The 16,117-nt window shown below is 35.6% G+C and overlaps 1 protein-coding gene across 1 annotated transcript; it reads left to right on the forward strand.

Moving 5' to 3' along the window:
* Positions 1 to 206: 206 nt before the first annotated feature.
* On the forward strand, positions 207 to 11,070 carry LOC131308592 (putative axial regulator YABBY 2). The gene is made up of 7 exons (XM_058335573.1): positions 207 to 628; positions 737 to 902; positions 6,021 to 6,143; positions 7,247 to 7,367; positions 8,590 to 8,638; positions 8,759 to 8,834; positions 10,586 to 11,070. The coding sequence occupies exons 2-7, from the start codon at positions 834 to 836 to the stop codon at positions 10,712 to 10,714; spliced, it is 567 nt and encodes a 188-aa protein (XP_058191556.1). The 5' UTR covers positions 207 to 628; positions 737 to 833; the 3' UTR covers positions 10,715 to 11,070.
* The last annotated feature ends 5,047 nt before the right edge of the window (positions 11,071 to 16,117 follow it).

The following is a 16,117-nucleotide window of genomic DNA, read 5'->3' on the forward strand; positions in this document are numbered from 1 at the left end:
AAACATCCTCCACTATTATTATACATAGAGGCCGACATATAGCATTAGTAGGCTATTAGCATCATGCAAAATCAAGAGCAAAGCTGTGGCCATCTCTCTCTCATCCCTACCACTACTAAGAAAAACTATTCACTGCCCTTAGAGTACCGTTATGGCACCCCAAACCCTTTTATATCGCATACAAATGTGTTGTGAAGAATGAATTTGGGCACCTCCATGTTATACCCGGAGGGACATGGAATAATCTCCCTAGTAAACATTCCAAAGCCAAAGGGGCATTAATTATTCTATCCATCTCTCACACCCCCTCCTCGTCCGCTACACGGAAGGCTACAGTGGACTGGACTGGTTACTGTAGGGGCAGTGACTCCCACCCACTCATTCCCTCAATCATAATTCATAACCCAACACAACCTCCTCCTCCTCCTCCTCCCTCTCTCTCTCTCTCTCTCTCTCTCTCTCTCTCTCATAATCCACAATCCACCTTCCCGCAAAAACCGCCTTTTTCCTCTCTACCCACATCACAATACCACTCACACCCTTCCTCCGTACTCCCACTCTCTCACTCACTCTCTCTCTCTCTCTCCCCCCACCACTATCCCGACCAGTCCAGTCCCGTCGATCACTTGTACTCTCTCTCTCTCTCTCTCTGTAACTAACTATCTATCTATGTGTGTTTTTGGCTTCTCTTGGTCTTCTGATGAGTAATTTTGTGATCTACACAAAAAAATTTCAGCTGCTACGGCTTTATTGAATTTGTCAAAGAATTCCTCTGATCTGATCTGGTGTGGTGATCTATCTACACAAATAGTCTGAGCTAGTAGCTAAGAAAAATGTCATTGGACATGGCGTCCGAGCGCGTTTGTTACGTCCACTGCAACTTCTGCAACACGATTCTAGCGGTATATGTTTCCATCCATGAATTTCACTTAATTTTCTCGATCTGCTTTCGTGGCTTTCGCGCCGTAATTATTTTTGTTGTCTTTCAATTGAGCTCCAAATATCTAATGGCCGGCGGAAATCGCCGTAAAAACCATATTCGTCGTTCACCGCGATTATGCGGCGATCATGCCACCACGGTACGTAAGAAAATTCTGATAATCATTACCCTCGACGAATGACTGATAAATGTTTCGGGATCGCTTGATGGAACAAATTCCTTTGATTTTATTTCGATGGACAAAAAATTCTTGATTTACGGGAGTTAGCTTAAGATTCAAGCTTATAAGTTATATTTCATGTAAATCTGAAGTGGGTTTACGCAGAAAAGCCTGAAAAAAATATTCAAAGATTTTGTGTACCAATTGAAATTAACTCCAAAGAAAAGGATGAACAAAGTTTTTTTGTTTCCAAGAAATGTGCTAATTAATTTGGTGGATCGATCAATTTAAGATCAAAGGATGAACAATGATGTGGAAAATCAGAGTCCGTTTGATCTTAAATCAGAGTCCGTTTGATCTTAAATCTTGATGATCGATCCACCAAATTAATTAGCACATATTTTGAACAGATATTAACGCATGAATTTATGCATTATAACGGTAGAATTAGATAATGCTTTAAACTCATGGAAAGCCCTATAATTTCCACACTGAATCTTTAAATTAGGGCTGCACATATGGTTTTTAAATTATTAGTGTGTGTGTATGTGTGTGTGTATATATATATATATATATATATATATATATTCAGGTCAATACAGTAATTTTTTTTAATAAAGTCAACAATAAGCCTTTTTGCCCTTTTCAGAAGAGACTAGCTACCCAGTTTCATGTCTCATCCTATGATCCTACACTCTTCTGAATTGAATTCTCTCCAATGTTGGCTGTGTTTTTAACTTAATTCAGCAATAATTATTCATCATTTTTTTTCCCTCGACATTTGTACGTCTGCTCAGAACTACTAACTCATAAGGACTTTGGCTGTGTTTTTAATTTAATTCAGCAATAATTATTCATCATTTTTTCCCCTCAACATTTGTACTTCTGCTCAGAACTACTAACTCATAAGGACTTGTACAATTTTTTGCCATTTTAATCAAAGATGCCATTACCATGCTCCTCCTTTTCCTCTCTTCCTCTCTCTCTCTCTGTCGTGGGTTATATTGTTCAGACCTAGATATAAGAGCATCCCCAACAGTCTCAACAAAACCCCCAAAAGAGGAAATGGCCGAGCCAAACCACCTAAAATCAACACCCAACAACCTCTTACCTTGCCATTATCTCTGTTGCTCTAGTACCTCGCCAGAGGGAGCAAGCCACTTTTCACTTGCCACACCCCACCCCCCCCCCCCCCCCCCCCCCCCCCCCAGATCCGCAAACAATCTTCGTCGTCATCTATCGCCGATTTCTGCTTTCGGGTTTTGGAGATGTGATCGCTGACAAGGTTTTGTGTTTGTGTGTGTGTGAGAGAGAGAGAGGTGGGTATGGCTGGTGGTGGTTACTATGGAAGTTTAGGCGTGAAGGCGCCAGTGTCATAAAAATGATTCGTCCTCGTCCAACACCCACGACCCAAATCCGATTCAAGCCAAGTTCACGAAGACTTGAGTGGTTTGTCGAAGCCTGAGATTTCATTTGCTTCGAGGTACTTTGGTGAGTCAAATCTCGTTTGCGTCTAGTTCGAGTTACCCCAGCGACTTTCTCTGATGATTCAAATCTCATTTGCTACGAGTTTGAGTTTCTCTGGCTAGTTTGCTTCGACTTTAAATTTTCTTGGCAAGTTTCTTCGAGTTCGAGTAAAACAATGGTGGGATTTTTGGAATTTTTAATGGTTATATATATATATATATATATATATATATATATATATATATGCGTATATACGCGTATGGTATTGTTGAGGCAAATGCCTAGACTATTGGGTTTTACACTTATTTGGTGGCCAGCTAAGACACTTTTCCTAGTCAAAATAGCTAGAAAAAATGGTTAGGCTGTTGGAGATGCTAATGTCTGGTTTCTTTGACAAAGGAAATTATGGCTTTGAGAAATGATTTTCTTTCTTTTTTTTTATTTACAAAAAACCCTTTTCTCATGATAACAAGGCCTCTTTTGCGTTAGCCCCTTTTGAGTGCATTCTCTCCTATGGAGTGTTTCTTTTTTGAGGAATCAAAATATTGTGATGTGCGATCTTACATACTGTACAAAAGAAGATCTAGACACAGAGAGAGAGAGAGAAAGATCATCACAGTGACTGAAAAAAAAGAGTGCATTATTTTTTGGGTAAGTGAAAAAAAAGAGAGTGCATTATTACATCTCTCCATGATTTTTTTCACATCTCTCTCTCTCTCTCTCTCTCTCTCTCTCTCTCTCCCCCTTTATTCATAGCATAGCCATCTTCGTTCGGTCTAATGTGGTTTCCTTCTGGTCACGTCTCTCTCTCTCTCTCTCCTGGCTTGCTGTGTAAAGTGAGGACCACCGAAAGGAAAGAGCCTCTCTTTTAACGTTACCCATGAGTCAGGTCTGTTAATATCACTGATATACGGGCCGAGAAATGGCCAGCAAAGAAGAACACTTTCTTACGTATCAATATGAGAGAGAAAGAGAAAAGTATGCACACATTACTCTACTACTTTCTTAATTGTGGGTTGTTCGGCTAAATAAATTACTTGGCTTATTTTTTTGTTCTTATTCGATTTTTTGCGCATTTGTTAGTTTTTTGTCAATTTTTTAGGAATTATTGCTTCTGCATGATGAGAGGAATCTAAAAAGTAAAAAATTACGATCGAAACCTAATTTTATTGAATAAAGATAAACATAAGCTAATAAACCATTTTTTTCGTCTTTATTAAAAAAAAATTAAATTTCAATTGTAATTTTTTACTTTTTAGATTTATCTTGTCATGCAGAAGCAATAATTCTCAAAAAATTGACAAAAAACTAACAAATACAAAAAAAACCTTTAAATAAATACAAAAAAAATAAGCAAAGTGACTTATTTAGTCCTACAATCCCTAATTCTTCACATGTCATTACTAACCTTTGAATCTTTGTTTTCACTGGTAATTAGGGCTGCAAACGAACCGAGCCGCTCGCGAGCGGCTCACAGCTCGACTCATTAGTGGCTCGTTCAAGCTCGACTTGGAAGTTAAACGAACAAGTTTGAATCGATTTTTTCAGCTCATTTTATAAACGAGCCGAGCTCGAGCTAGAAGAAACTCGGCTCGAATCGGCTCGTGAGCCAGGGTATATACACTTAAGTTTAGAATTTTTATTGTTATTTCATAATTTGTTCTTTTCGTTTTCAGTTTTCAATCAACCAAGAGAGGCGATAGTACACACATACTAGCACACCATCCCTCCATAGGAAAATAAAAGATATATATACCTTCACAATCAAAATATTTTTGGTTGTATTAGACTTATGCGAGGATATATATACATTTTTCGTTGGTCCGTTGAGGCTCGTGAATAAGCTTGAGCTCGAGTCAAGTCAAGGCCCGCTAGGCTCGAGCTCGACTCGTTAAATTTTCACTGAGCTCGAGCTCGAGCTCATGTTCGTTAAAAACTTAATAAACAAGCTTGAACATAGTAAAACTCGGCTCGGCTCGTTTGCAGCCCTACTGGTAATTAAGTAGTGATGCTCATGAAATCAATGGCTTGAAGTTTCCCCTTTTCTTTTTATTTTCTATTTGGAATTTTTAGATTGGTGATAGGTCAATTAATTTGCTGCCACTAATTGCATTGGGATGCTTGCTTTATGTTGTGATCCCGTTGTGCCATTGATCCCTTAAATTTTTGCACATAACATTTTGAAGATTAATAAATTCCTTTGCTGAGAAAAAAAAAGTTACATTGCCTTTGTTTGGTTCCCCTCTCAAAAAAGTTTTGATTCAGGGATTGACATCACCCTTCCAAATCCAAGTCCAGTCCGGCTAGTACCTTTTGACTTATTAATAATTTTTTTCTGATTAAAAATAGACATGGGAACTGGGCTATTAACAAATATAAATTAGGCTAGCACTTAGGTCTCGAGAACCTATGGAGATTAATTAATTTTAATTTTCTTGTGCCCTTATCCTTTTAATCTCTATAATTATCGAATTCGGTGATTAATAAAAAAATTTGCTGATCAAAAATAATATATATATTAGGCGGCTTAGATCTGCACATTTCGGCACTTATCCCAATAAACTACTTCCTCCGTCTCAAATTGGATGTCAATTTTTGATATTCGTGTCAATTTTAATTCCTTATATCTTTCAATATGGATATCAAAATATATGCAATATGGATCTTGTTTGATAGTTCTCGATTAATTCTATTATACAAAGTTTTCAAACTCATAAAAAATATTATAGATTAAAAGATATAAGCGATGAAAAATGACATAAGTTTCAAAAATTGTCATCATTTTTAGGACGGAGGAAGTACATTTTTGCTCTTAATTCATCTTCCATTCTAGTTCCACAAACCACCTATAACTAAATCCATAATTAGGTGTAAATTAATATTAAATCCTTTTACGTGAAATCCACATATTTCCAAACAGGACCTTATGTTATTTCAAATGTAAGTAATTAGCGTCCGAGTGAAAACAAAATGAGCGCCCGAAGTAGTTCAATGAATAGTGCTCTCCGTAAATTTTTCACTATATTTTACACCAATGGAATGTCTTTCGTAATTTTCATTGGCTTCAACGCTCATGAAAAAAACATAGTTCTCACCGTCATTTATGCATTAGATTTCTATGTGACCCCATCACATATAATGTGTATGAGAACAAGAGGGGAGTTGCTTGATAGGAGCATGGGAAGACTTTTTCATCTGTTTAGGTTTTTCATTCAATTTCTAATTGGATGTACATTTTTTTTTTCTTATCTCATTTTTCAGGCCTTCCTATGCTTCATGTGTTCCTTGTATCTAGAGTAGGCCTCCTCGATGTACCATTTGTCGAGTTTTAATAAAAAATAATAATTTGCTGATAAAAAAAATAAAATAAAACAAGAGGGGGGAGGCCCTAAACAAAAATGAAAGAATATTATGTAATTAGGGTTATATTTCATAATTAAGTTGGTTTTGCAGGTCAGTGTGCCATGCAACAACATGTTGACAATTGTGACAGTTAGATGTGGGCATTGTGCAAATTTGCTGTCTGTCAACATGGGAGCTTTGCTTCAGACTATTCCTCTTCAAGACCCTCCTCAGGTGGTTACTTTAATTTGTGGTCCCCATATTTTCTCGTAATTTTTCAAATCTCCCAAAAAATAGCAAATCCTATGACTTCAGAATGGTACCCAATGCCAATGTAATTTCTCAAAATGGAACATGGTTTTGGGGGGGAGAGAGAGAGAGAGAGAGAGAGAGAGAGAGAGAGAGAGAGAGAGAGAGAGAGAGAGTACTGTTGCTGTTTCGGTAGTTTGTTGTCTATGATTTTAATTGGTTCATATATTTGGTCCATATTAAAGACTTCTGTTTCAAACAACTTTCATGCCACCTCTCTTTTTGGTCTTCATGGTCAAATGGTAACAAGTTTGAGGTTTAATTTCCCCAACCAAATACTCCATTATGCTCTCTACAAATTAATATTGAATTTGGCACATTATTCCATGTCAATACGATGTGGGTATTTCCTTATCCTATTAATCTTTGAAACAACATTAGAGATTAAAGAAATTTCTTTTTGCCGTTCAAAAAAAAATGATGTGGGTTTTCTATATATGGGCCTTTCATTGTTATCAAACAAAAACATCAACCATCATTAGTCTTTTTTTTTTTTTTTAATGGAGTAGTTGGCTTCTGGCTAAACTTCTTCGTTATGTTTTTTTTTTAATCAAAACAAAAGCAATATTTTATTAAGGAAAACTTGAGGTGTGTATTCTTACTGTGCTTGAGCCTCCTCGATGTATCCTTTCGAGATGATATAAACGGTTCGTCTTTGCCGAGCAAAAAAAAAAAAAACTTGAGGTACACATCAAGTAGGGGGGCGGAGGGAAATCCAACCAAGGGGTGATGTGGAAAAAAAACACTGTTGGGACTAAGCCCAAACACATCCTAAGGGCCAGGCTCCAAACAATACAGTTCTTATAACCACACGGGCCTATTATTGTTTACTTTAATTTGAGTCATTGAGTTCTAACTAACTTGCCTGAGTCTAATAAAACTGATCATCCAAAAACAATTAAATATGAATCTATATCTTTTCCCTATAATCTTAAACTTTGCTATAGTTAAAAAAACAAGGACTTGTTTGGCTTATGTTAGTTAAAATATGCATGCTTTTTTTTTTTTTAATTTTCTTTGGTTTGTAGAAACAACAATCGAGCTTTGAATCTGGAAGCAAGGACAGTGGAGGATCATCTTCTAAATGTAGCAAATTTGGTGCATTCAGTTCAGCTGAACTCGAACCTCCTAGAATGCCTCCCATTCGCCGTGAGTCTCTCTCTCTCTCTCTCTCTCTCTCCAAATGCATAACTCATGACGTACAAGACTACATACAAGATAGACGCGAATATAGCTTTGTTTGTACATATAAATATGGAAGAAAGTGTCTTCACAAAACAGGTAAAAGTTGAAATGGAAACGTCTAATCAAAATTTTACAATCCCATTGGCCAGAAAAATATGCCCATCAAAGTGCGTAGGAAGTTGAAATAAATACTATATATAAACATAAATTAAAATAAACATTCTAGGAGTAAATTTTTTTTTTTTTTTGCATTATCTACATATTGTTAGCTAAAAGTGTCGTCGCACATCACTCCATTGCCACTTGCTATGTCATGTCGATACTGAATTATCGGGATAGAAATCAACGTCATGCGCAATTCAATGTGGGTAAATAATGGTATCTGAGGTCATGAATTTCGATACGTGAAGGTTGTTTAAAAAAAAAAAAAACCTTTGCACCATCTCCGGATTCTATTGACGCACAAGAATTTTCTCATCCATGTTATTAACCCATTTCATAACACTTTCATTTCCATTACACTTTCATTTCCAAGCAATGACCATTGTCGTTGGTGTCTGAAATACAAAGATGAATTATAGAAATATTGGCATCCATTTGGAACCTAGCTCCAAGTACCGCCTAAACATACAAGGTGTTTCAATGCACTACTTATAAGTGTTAGAAGGTCTGTTACCATGTTAGAAAAACATTGCTCTCTAGCATGTCTCTGCATATGCTACTAAATTTGGCGACTAAAAAGGGTAAACAAATTAAAAAAACATGCATAATCAGAAAACCTAGACTAATATGAGAATCGTATATGTGAATACTAACCAAGTCTAAATAGGCCGAAACATAAATGTACACAATTTGGTAACATGCATAATGTTGGACAAATGTTATGCTAACAATAAGCATATAAAGTTGTACCTCATATCTGAAGAAAAAAATTGCCAAGTGCTTTTTTTTCTTACCGGCAAATTTTTTATATATTAAAACTCGACAAAGGGTATATACATCAAGCATCCAATAAAAGGTTGGACGGAATACCAAATTTGCCTAGTGCTTGTTACCACATTCATGTTCTATATGAGGTAAATGGCATTTTCATGTTCTGATAATTTTTTTTTGGATTTTCATGTTCTATAAATTTTCATGTTTGATTGTTTTAACATCTTTTAATTGGTTATCTTGAGCTATGCAGCCCCGGAGAAGAGACAACGTGTTCCCTCTGCTTATAATCGATTCATTAAGTAAGATAGTTAGGAAAATACATTTCCTTTTTCTTTCTTTTTTTCTATCTAATTCTCCTTCCACAAATAAAATGTATAATAAATAAATGAGTCTTTTACAAAATTGTTCCACTTTTACAGAGAGGAGATTCAAAGGATAAAGGCCCGAAATCCTGAGATTAGCCACCGGGAAGCTTTTAGCACAGCAGCTAAAAACGTAAGTCACATTTATTTTTATTTTTTATCGACAACGAAATTTTATTAAAACTCGATCGACAGATGGTACATCAATAGGAAGACCAAATAGTACTAGCCACAAAGATTGAAGCATAGTATGAGGGCGAAAGGAGAAATAAGAAAATAAATAAATTAGGACATATATAAGCAATGGACGTTTCCTTCCAAAAGTTGAATATATTGTACGAGATTTACTTAGAATTAAAAGTGTATAGGTGAATTTTCCGGATTAAATCCGGAACACTCACCAATGCACTTTTAATTATTCCAAATAAATCTCATACAATGTATTCAACCTTTGGAAGAAAACATCCATTGCTTATAATATATGCCTTAATTTATAAAGCCTATTCGAAGTTTAGCCAAATATATATCGAAACTCTACATACATATGTGTAAAGAATAATTCTACATATCCTGTTGGTTTTCCTTGATATTTTGGGTTGTGCCGTTTGTTTTTTGTTTTTTTTTCTCTCTTCTTCATTCAACCGTTGGTTGGATGTCTATCTCCCCCTTTCCTCGATGTATCCTATCAAGTTCTCTTTAATATATATTTTTTCCGATAAAAAAAAAAGAATAATTCTACATATAGGGCCAAATTATTTTTACTCAAGATATGGCAGTTGAGCTGTTCCTTCTTTTTTTTTTAAACTGTGAAAACATGGATTTATTAATCTTGGGAAGAACCGATGAGAAGATTAATTGAACACGATGAGTGGGTCTCGTTTTAAATCCCAAAGATAAATTGTACATGCCACATTTCCGATTAAAAGAGATTACACTTTTTTTTTTTTTTGGCTAAGGAAAAAGAATTTATTAATCTTTATAAAGGATTACAAAGATTAAAAGGATCAATGACACATCGGCAAAAAGCCACCCGAAACGTAAAAGAGTTTACACTTCGATAATTCGTACGCAATTTGCTCCTAATGAGTAATGACAATGTAATATATTTACGTACTTTTCAATACTCGTTTTATCGTTTACCCCATAGTCTTTTTTTCTGCAAATCAACCGTTGTTTTCCATGCCGTTGAGTGCTAGCATCTTCGCTTTGCAATATATTCTATTTGAATTTCACCAAATAGATTTGCCTGCTTCCCCCCCTCCCCCAATTAGAGCATCCACACCTATATATGAATGTCATTTTTAAACAACAAACCGTGTTATTTTGCCAAAAACAAAATGGCAAAAGTGTCGCACCCATATGTACATTGCTATTTCTTTAAATCTCTCCCTCAACCTCAAAAATGGTAGTTTTGCCATAAATTTTGCTGTACATGACGTGACAAAGGAATTGGCATTTGCCAAATATGAGAGAATTTTTTGCTTGTGGGTTTATATCACCCAATTCGTCATTTCTTTCGACATTTTAGAGGAACGGCAAGAAATTTTGCCATTAATTTTGCTATATATGACAAAGGAATTGGCATTTTGCCAAATATGAGAGAATTTTTTGCTTGTGGGTTTATATCCGTCAATTTGTCATTTCTCTTGACATTTTGGAGGAATTTTTCCATTTTTGGCATGCCGTGTGGATACTCTAATTACCTAGCTCGTGGAGGATGTAGGCATGTAAATTTAATTCATCAGAGATTGTAACCATAATTTCTCAAATCAATAAAATTGACTATATTCAGTATTTTTCTGTCTTTTTCGTAGATTTGAATTTTGCGTGATACAGAGGTTTTAAATGATATTTGCTAAGAAGGTGATTCTTGTATCAATGCAGTGGGCACATTTCCCTCACATCCACATTGGGCTAAAGTTGGATGGAAACAAAAAAGCAAAGTTAGACCAATCATTTGCAGCAAATGGGACTCCTGATCATGAAGACTCTGGTTCTGCTAATTTCTACTAAAATTGGCTACCGTACCAATGAGACAATTGGTGCGATTATTAATAAATTGATCTCTGGTTATTTTCTTTTATGCATGGGATAAAATACCTAAGCTTTGAGGTTGATAATCATGATCAATTCGATCTAGCTTTATCCTATAATAACCCAATATTTGAATGGCCCTTACAAAAACCTTAGCATCGATCCCTATATCATGTTGTTTTATTTTCACATTTTATCCTTTTGAATTGCCGGAACTTCTTGGATTCTTTTTTCGTTTTTTTGGTTTTTCATCCTTGTAATTGCATTGATGTTGAGCTCCAAACATTGTGGTAGCAATAATATTTCTTTGTAATAATGCACATATTTTTGTTTCAGTCACTGTGATGCTCGCTCTCTTTCTTTGTAATAATGCACATATTTTTGTTTATTTCTTTGTAATAATGCACATATTTTTGTTTCAGTCACTGTGATGCTCTCTCTCTCTCTCTCTCTCTCTCTCTCTCTCTCTAATGTCCCTTTGTGTGCAATAGATTTCATGTTCAAATATCAGCTCATCTTTATAGTTCAATAGTTGCACCATATGTCATGCTTATAAATGAGAGCCTCTCGAACAGTGGCGGACCCAGGTATTGCTTATAGTGGGGCACATAATCATTCATATCCTGAAATAATTTCATCATTCCAAAAGTTATTATACATATCCATAACTTTTTCTCTCCCAAAGAGTGTTGATGCTTAGGGTTTCCTAGGGGAGGGGCAGCTTCCAACAATCCTCCCCCCCCCCCCCCTTCCTTTTCTCTCTCTATCTCTCTACTTTAGATCTATCCTCCTTGATTTTGGCAAGCCCCAACGTCGACGGAGCCGATCGTCGTCAAAACAGTCCGCCCGCGTGTTCCTTTGTCCGACCTTCCTCACTGTGTGCTTTTCTTTCTGATCGTCTTGCAGTTCCATTGACGTTATCATGCCGGCCCTGTTCTTGTCGTTCTGGGCGTCGCATAAGTTCGCGCCCTGAGAGGGCGTAGTTTCTTGGGATGGAGGTAGCAGTTGGTGGTATTATATAGTGGGGTGTGGCTGTTGTGGTAATCAAGTTTCCGTTCCATGGTTTTTGTTGTGTCTCAACCTCCCTTGTGGTAGCAGTGGCAGCGGTAGTGAGGGTCTTGATCGGCGTTTTTGGGCGGCTGGACTTAGGAGTGTGGATCTATTATTTACTTGCAAGTTTTGCTTTAGTTTTTTATTGCTGTATTTTGTTGATTTTCTTCCCCTGCGTAGGACTTTCTCACTCCTTGTGGGTGTTTTTGTGGTGGATTTTCTATGTCGATCGTCTTGATGGCTTTTCGTGATCGGTGATGTGTCTTGTCTGTGTGAGGTTCTAAATGTTCGTTTGTGAGTTTAGGCCTCCTTTATGGTTGCTTTTCTCTCTCCTTAGGGGTGGATACCCATTCTCAATGAATTGTTTTCATATCAATGAAAACAGCTCTAAACTTTGACAAAAAAAAAAACATATCCACAAATATAAATTCACCACTAAAAATTTTCATTAAGACGCGTCCATTTAACAAAGGAAAATAAAAAACCTGTTTTTATTTAACATTGAAGGTTGAAAGAATTCAGTGAACCAAGTGGTCATGAAGCAACGAAATGTGTTTTGCAAAATTTTGTTTTATTGTTTTGTTCTTCTTGGGGCAGTCTATTTTTCTTACTTTCTAACTTAATAAAAGGACTTTGATTTCCTGCAAGTGCAATTTGTCCACAGCTATATCTCCACTCATTGCTTTGAACCGCTCATATAATAGGGCTCATCAAATAAATTGTCATTTCAAAAATGTTGATTAGACTTTAAGTAAAACTTCATCGAAATACTTTTACTCATAAAAAATACATTGTCTAACCATTTTTTGCACAAATAAAATATTATTATCAAGTTATTATAGGTGTCCGATCAACTTGTGATTGTTTGAGTGGACAAACCATTTGACAATCTCTACGTTTTAAATGTCTTGGATCATCAGGAAAACATCGATATATGTGCGGATTATACTTTGCAGATCTAAATCAAACAAGAAAAAAATTTATAGTTGAAAAAAATAGTATGGAATTGAGTGGGGGCACGTGACCCCACGTGCCCCTTGGTAAGTTCGCTATTGCTCTCGGACATATTTAATTTTTTAGATGAGTTAGATAATTAACAATATCTATATCTCCAGTCCGAGCCATGTATGTAAGAGCGTAGCCGCTATAGCATTTGGTGCATGCGGTAATGCTAAAATGCGCAGAAAGTTAGAAACATACTCCGGTTTGCACTGAAATAGCACGGTGCTATTTTCATGCACGCTCAAAATTCAGCACAAATAATAACATTATTTTTTTTTTTTGAAACGGCAAAAAGATTTTATTAGAAACTCGACAAATGATACATCGAGGAAGCAAAAAGGGACAAGACACACGCATCATGATGTTTTTTTTTTCCTCGGCAAAATGAAGTTTTATACAACTTAAAAGGATATATCGAGAGGGAGAGGCTGAGGAGCACAAATGCTCAAACTCAACCAGGGGAAGGGGAGATGAGAATCATCCAACAGGAAGTTGAATGATAAACGCCAAAACATATAAAATTTTAGCAAACGGATATAAAAACCTTTTGAAATCCTCCACAGTGTACATCCTAATATTGAATTTGACTTTAATCCACGTAGCCACCCTAAACTTAATTATATCCACCACCTCCTCTGAGCTTGCAGTCGCGTTCTTAAAAATACATTCATTCCGCATCATCCAAATGGATCAGATTGTTGCATAGAAAAAAACTTCCCAAATATGTTTTTCCAAGTTACGGAAGTTATTGTCGAACCACCAGCACATGAAGTTCGCTACCGAAGATAGATTGACCCAATTGATATGCCACCAATCCAAAATTTGAGACCAAACAAACCAAGAGAAATGGCAATGAAGTAGCAAATGGTTGGGGGTTTCTAGATGCACCCGCATCATGATGTTGATACATGAAGAAGAGTGAAAGGCCTAAAATAATAACTGTAATTTTGATACATCCCTTTTGAAATAGAACGAGGAATCCTACACAAAATCTGACCATGATGTAACAAGTCTATATGATCATGTGCATTCACTTTATGTTCCCAAAATGACACCAACACATTAAACATCTCTTGAGATGCTGTAAAGGCTTCCAAACTCCACCCGGTACCAATGATTAGAGTTGCAAACGAGTTGAGTCGAGCCTGGAAGTGTTAGAGTTTGGCTCATAAAATTACGTGAAGTTTGAGCTTGAGATGAGAGCTCAAATAGTCAAATTCGAGCTCTTGCTCGTTAGTGTTTATGTGTCTCAAGCTTAAATCAAACAAATACAAAACGAGCCAAGCTTGAGTTCAAAACTCAAACTTTCTAAGAAAGAATTAATAAATGGTTAAACTACTAAGTTTGAATTGGGTAGCTTACTCGAGTACCTGAGCTTCAGCTAACTTCAAGTCTAGCTCATTTACGAAACAAGCATAAAATTATAGCTCGATCTTATTTATTAACTTAACAAGTCAAGTTTAAACAACCAATCTAGAGTGAGCTCATAGTTAGCCCAATTTGGAGCTGTTCGCAAACGGCTCCATTCTTTTGCAGCTCTACCTCTATAATGAGTTATCAAATACTCACACACTATTATGTGACATTTGTATGCCTCTCTTAAAAAAAATACACTTAAAACACAGACAATACGGGTTACTCTTTGACAAAAATGAAATCACTGCTCCTTGCCTAGAAAAATTAATTTAAAAAATAAATACTTATTTTAATTAGTGGAACACACTCTAATTAATATTATGTTTAAAAAAATGCCACATGATCGGGAACACTGAATAATTAAAAATTTGTCATAGTGAGGAACAATTGTCTGATATAAGAGAGTGGAGGTGCATGTAATGATATAAATACATACAGGCGTAGTGTGTGGGCATATATATATATACATGCATGTATGGATGGCATGCATGTATGTGGTGGTGGATGATGTAACAGTTCATGGGTTGACCCGTCACATTCAGTGCTCAGATCATAATCGATCAGATCAGGGCAGTGATTTTGCACTTTTCTTTCTAACGTCCGCACTATTTTTTTTTTCTTTTTTCTTTTTTTTAATTCAGGTGAAATTACCATATTGTTTTCTCCTAGGTTTGTTTTTTCACACATCAAGGAATAATATAGTGAATTCACATGGATCAAAAAACAAATTAAAGGAGGAGTGTGGACGATAACTGTGGAGGCGCGAAAATCAGTTTAAAAAAAAAAAGAAAAGCGAACACTTCAAAAGATGATTAATGGGTAAATTATCTGTTAGTTGCCACTTCAAAGGCTCTTTTCTAGATTAATCCTATGAGATTAGAAGTATTAATGGGCATGTGGCTAAAAGTAGATTCGACTTCAGAACAAAGAAGAGAGAGATACGGGGTCACCTAGTTACAATTTTTTTTATAAGTAAAATTAATTCCATTCATCTTGAAAGATACAAAATGAAATTAGCTAGTATGGTATTATATGTTATATTCCTTTTGAATTCAACAACTAGTATCAGGGTTCCATTTAACAACAAATAATTTCCCTCCCTCCATACCTATAAATTCAATTTCCCTTTTTGCCAATATTATTTGAGTTAAAGTAACCATTTTATAAAACTTGGACCATAACTTTTGAAAAGTTGAGCAATTACAGGTGCATGTTTGTGATGTTGTGTCCCCTAAAAAAGTTGTATTCCCTATATTGATAAAAACAATTACGAGCGGAAGGAGTAGTGATTTATTTTTACACTTCTTTTCTTCAATATACATTCCCATTTCTTATTTTTCCACATATTGGCTTACAAACTTATTGCAATTGTATAAAGAAAAGGAAAATTTATTACTGTCCTTATATCATTCTCATTCAAAAATAAAATAAAATAAAGTCTTGCCAGTAATCATTTTTTTTTACATTCTTTTTTTTTTTTTTTTTGCCAGTAATCATTCAATAGGCGAAGAATATGCATTAGTTGAGCAGTCTTGCCAGTAATCATTCAATAGGCAAAGGATATACTGTACATTAGTTGAGCCAAAAAAAAATTATTTGTGATAAAGCCTTTTAAAAAACATCGACGGAGATATGTTTTTTCCGTCTGCAAAAGTGCATGTTCTTCCAAGAGACACAAACAAAAGCGAATAGGAGTAATTGAAAAAAAAAAACGTTTGGAGCAAAATACACATTTTTCAATTTGTTTTCTTTGTTACCATAGTAGTAATTACTACTCCCTCCGTCCATTTTTAAGTGTCCTGCTTCGTAATTTCAACTTATTAAAAAGACATCATCATTATATCTTTCACATCAACTTTTTCCTCCACTTTCTCTACTTACCCATCATCATTACATTTTTATTCACTTACTTTT

Source organism: Rhododendron vialii, chromosome 1a, assembly GCF_030253575.1.
Source record: "Rhododendron vialii isolate Sample 1 chromosome 1a, ASM3025357v1".
NCBI lineage: Eukaryota > Viridiplantae > Streptophyta > Magnoliopsida > Ericales > Ericaceae > Rhododendron > Rhododendron vialii.

What these genes read in the sequence shown, in the direction of transcription:
- LOC131308592 (XM_058335573.1), top strand. Translation starts at nt 834, where the DNA reads ATGTCATTGGACATGGCGTCCGAGCGCGTTTGTTACGTCCACTGCAAC. An exon ending in GCTTATAATCGATTCATTAA is followed by an intron (nt 8,639 to 8,758) that starts GTAAGATAGTTA and finishes CCACTTTTACAG; the next exon opens with AGAGGAGATTCAAAGGATAA. An exon ending in TTAGCACAGCAGCTAAAAAC is followed by an intron (nt 8,835 to 10,585) that starts GTAAGTCACATT and finishes GTATCAATGCAG; the next exon opens with TGGGCACATTTCCCTCACAT.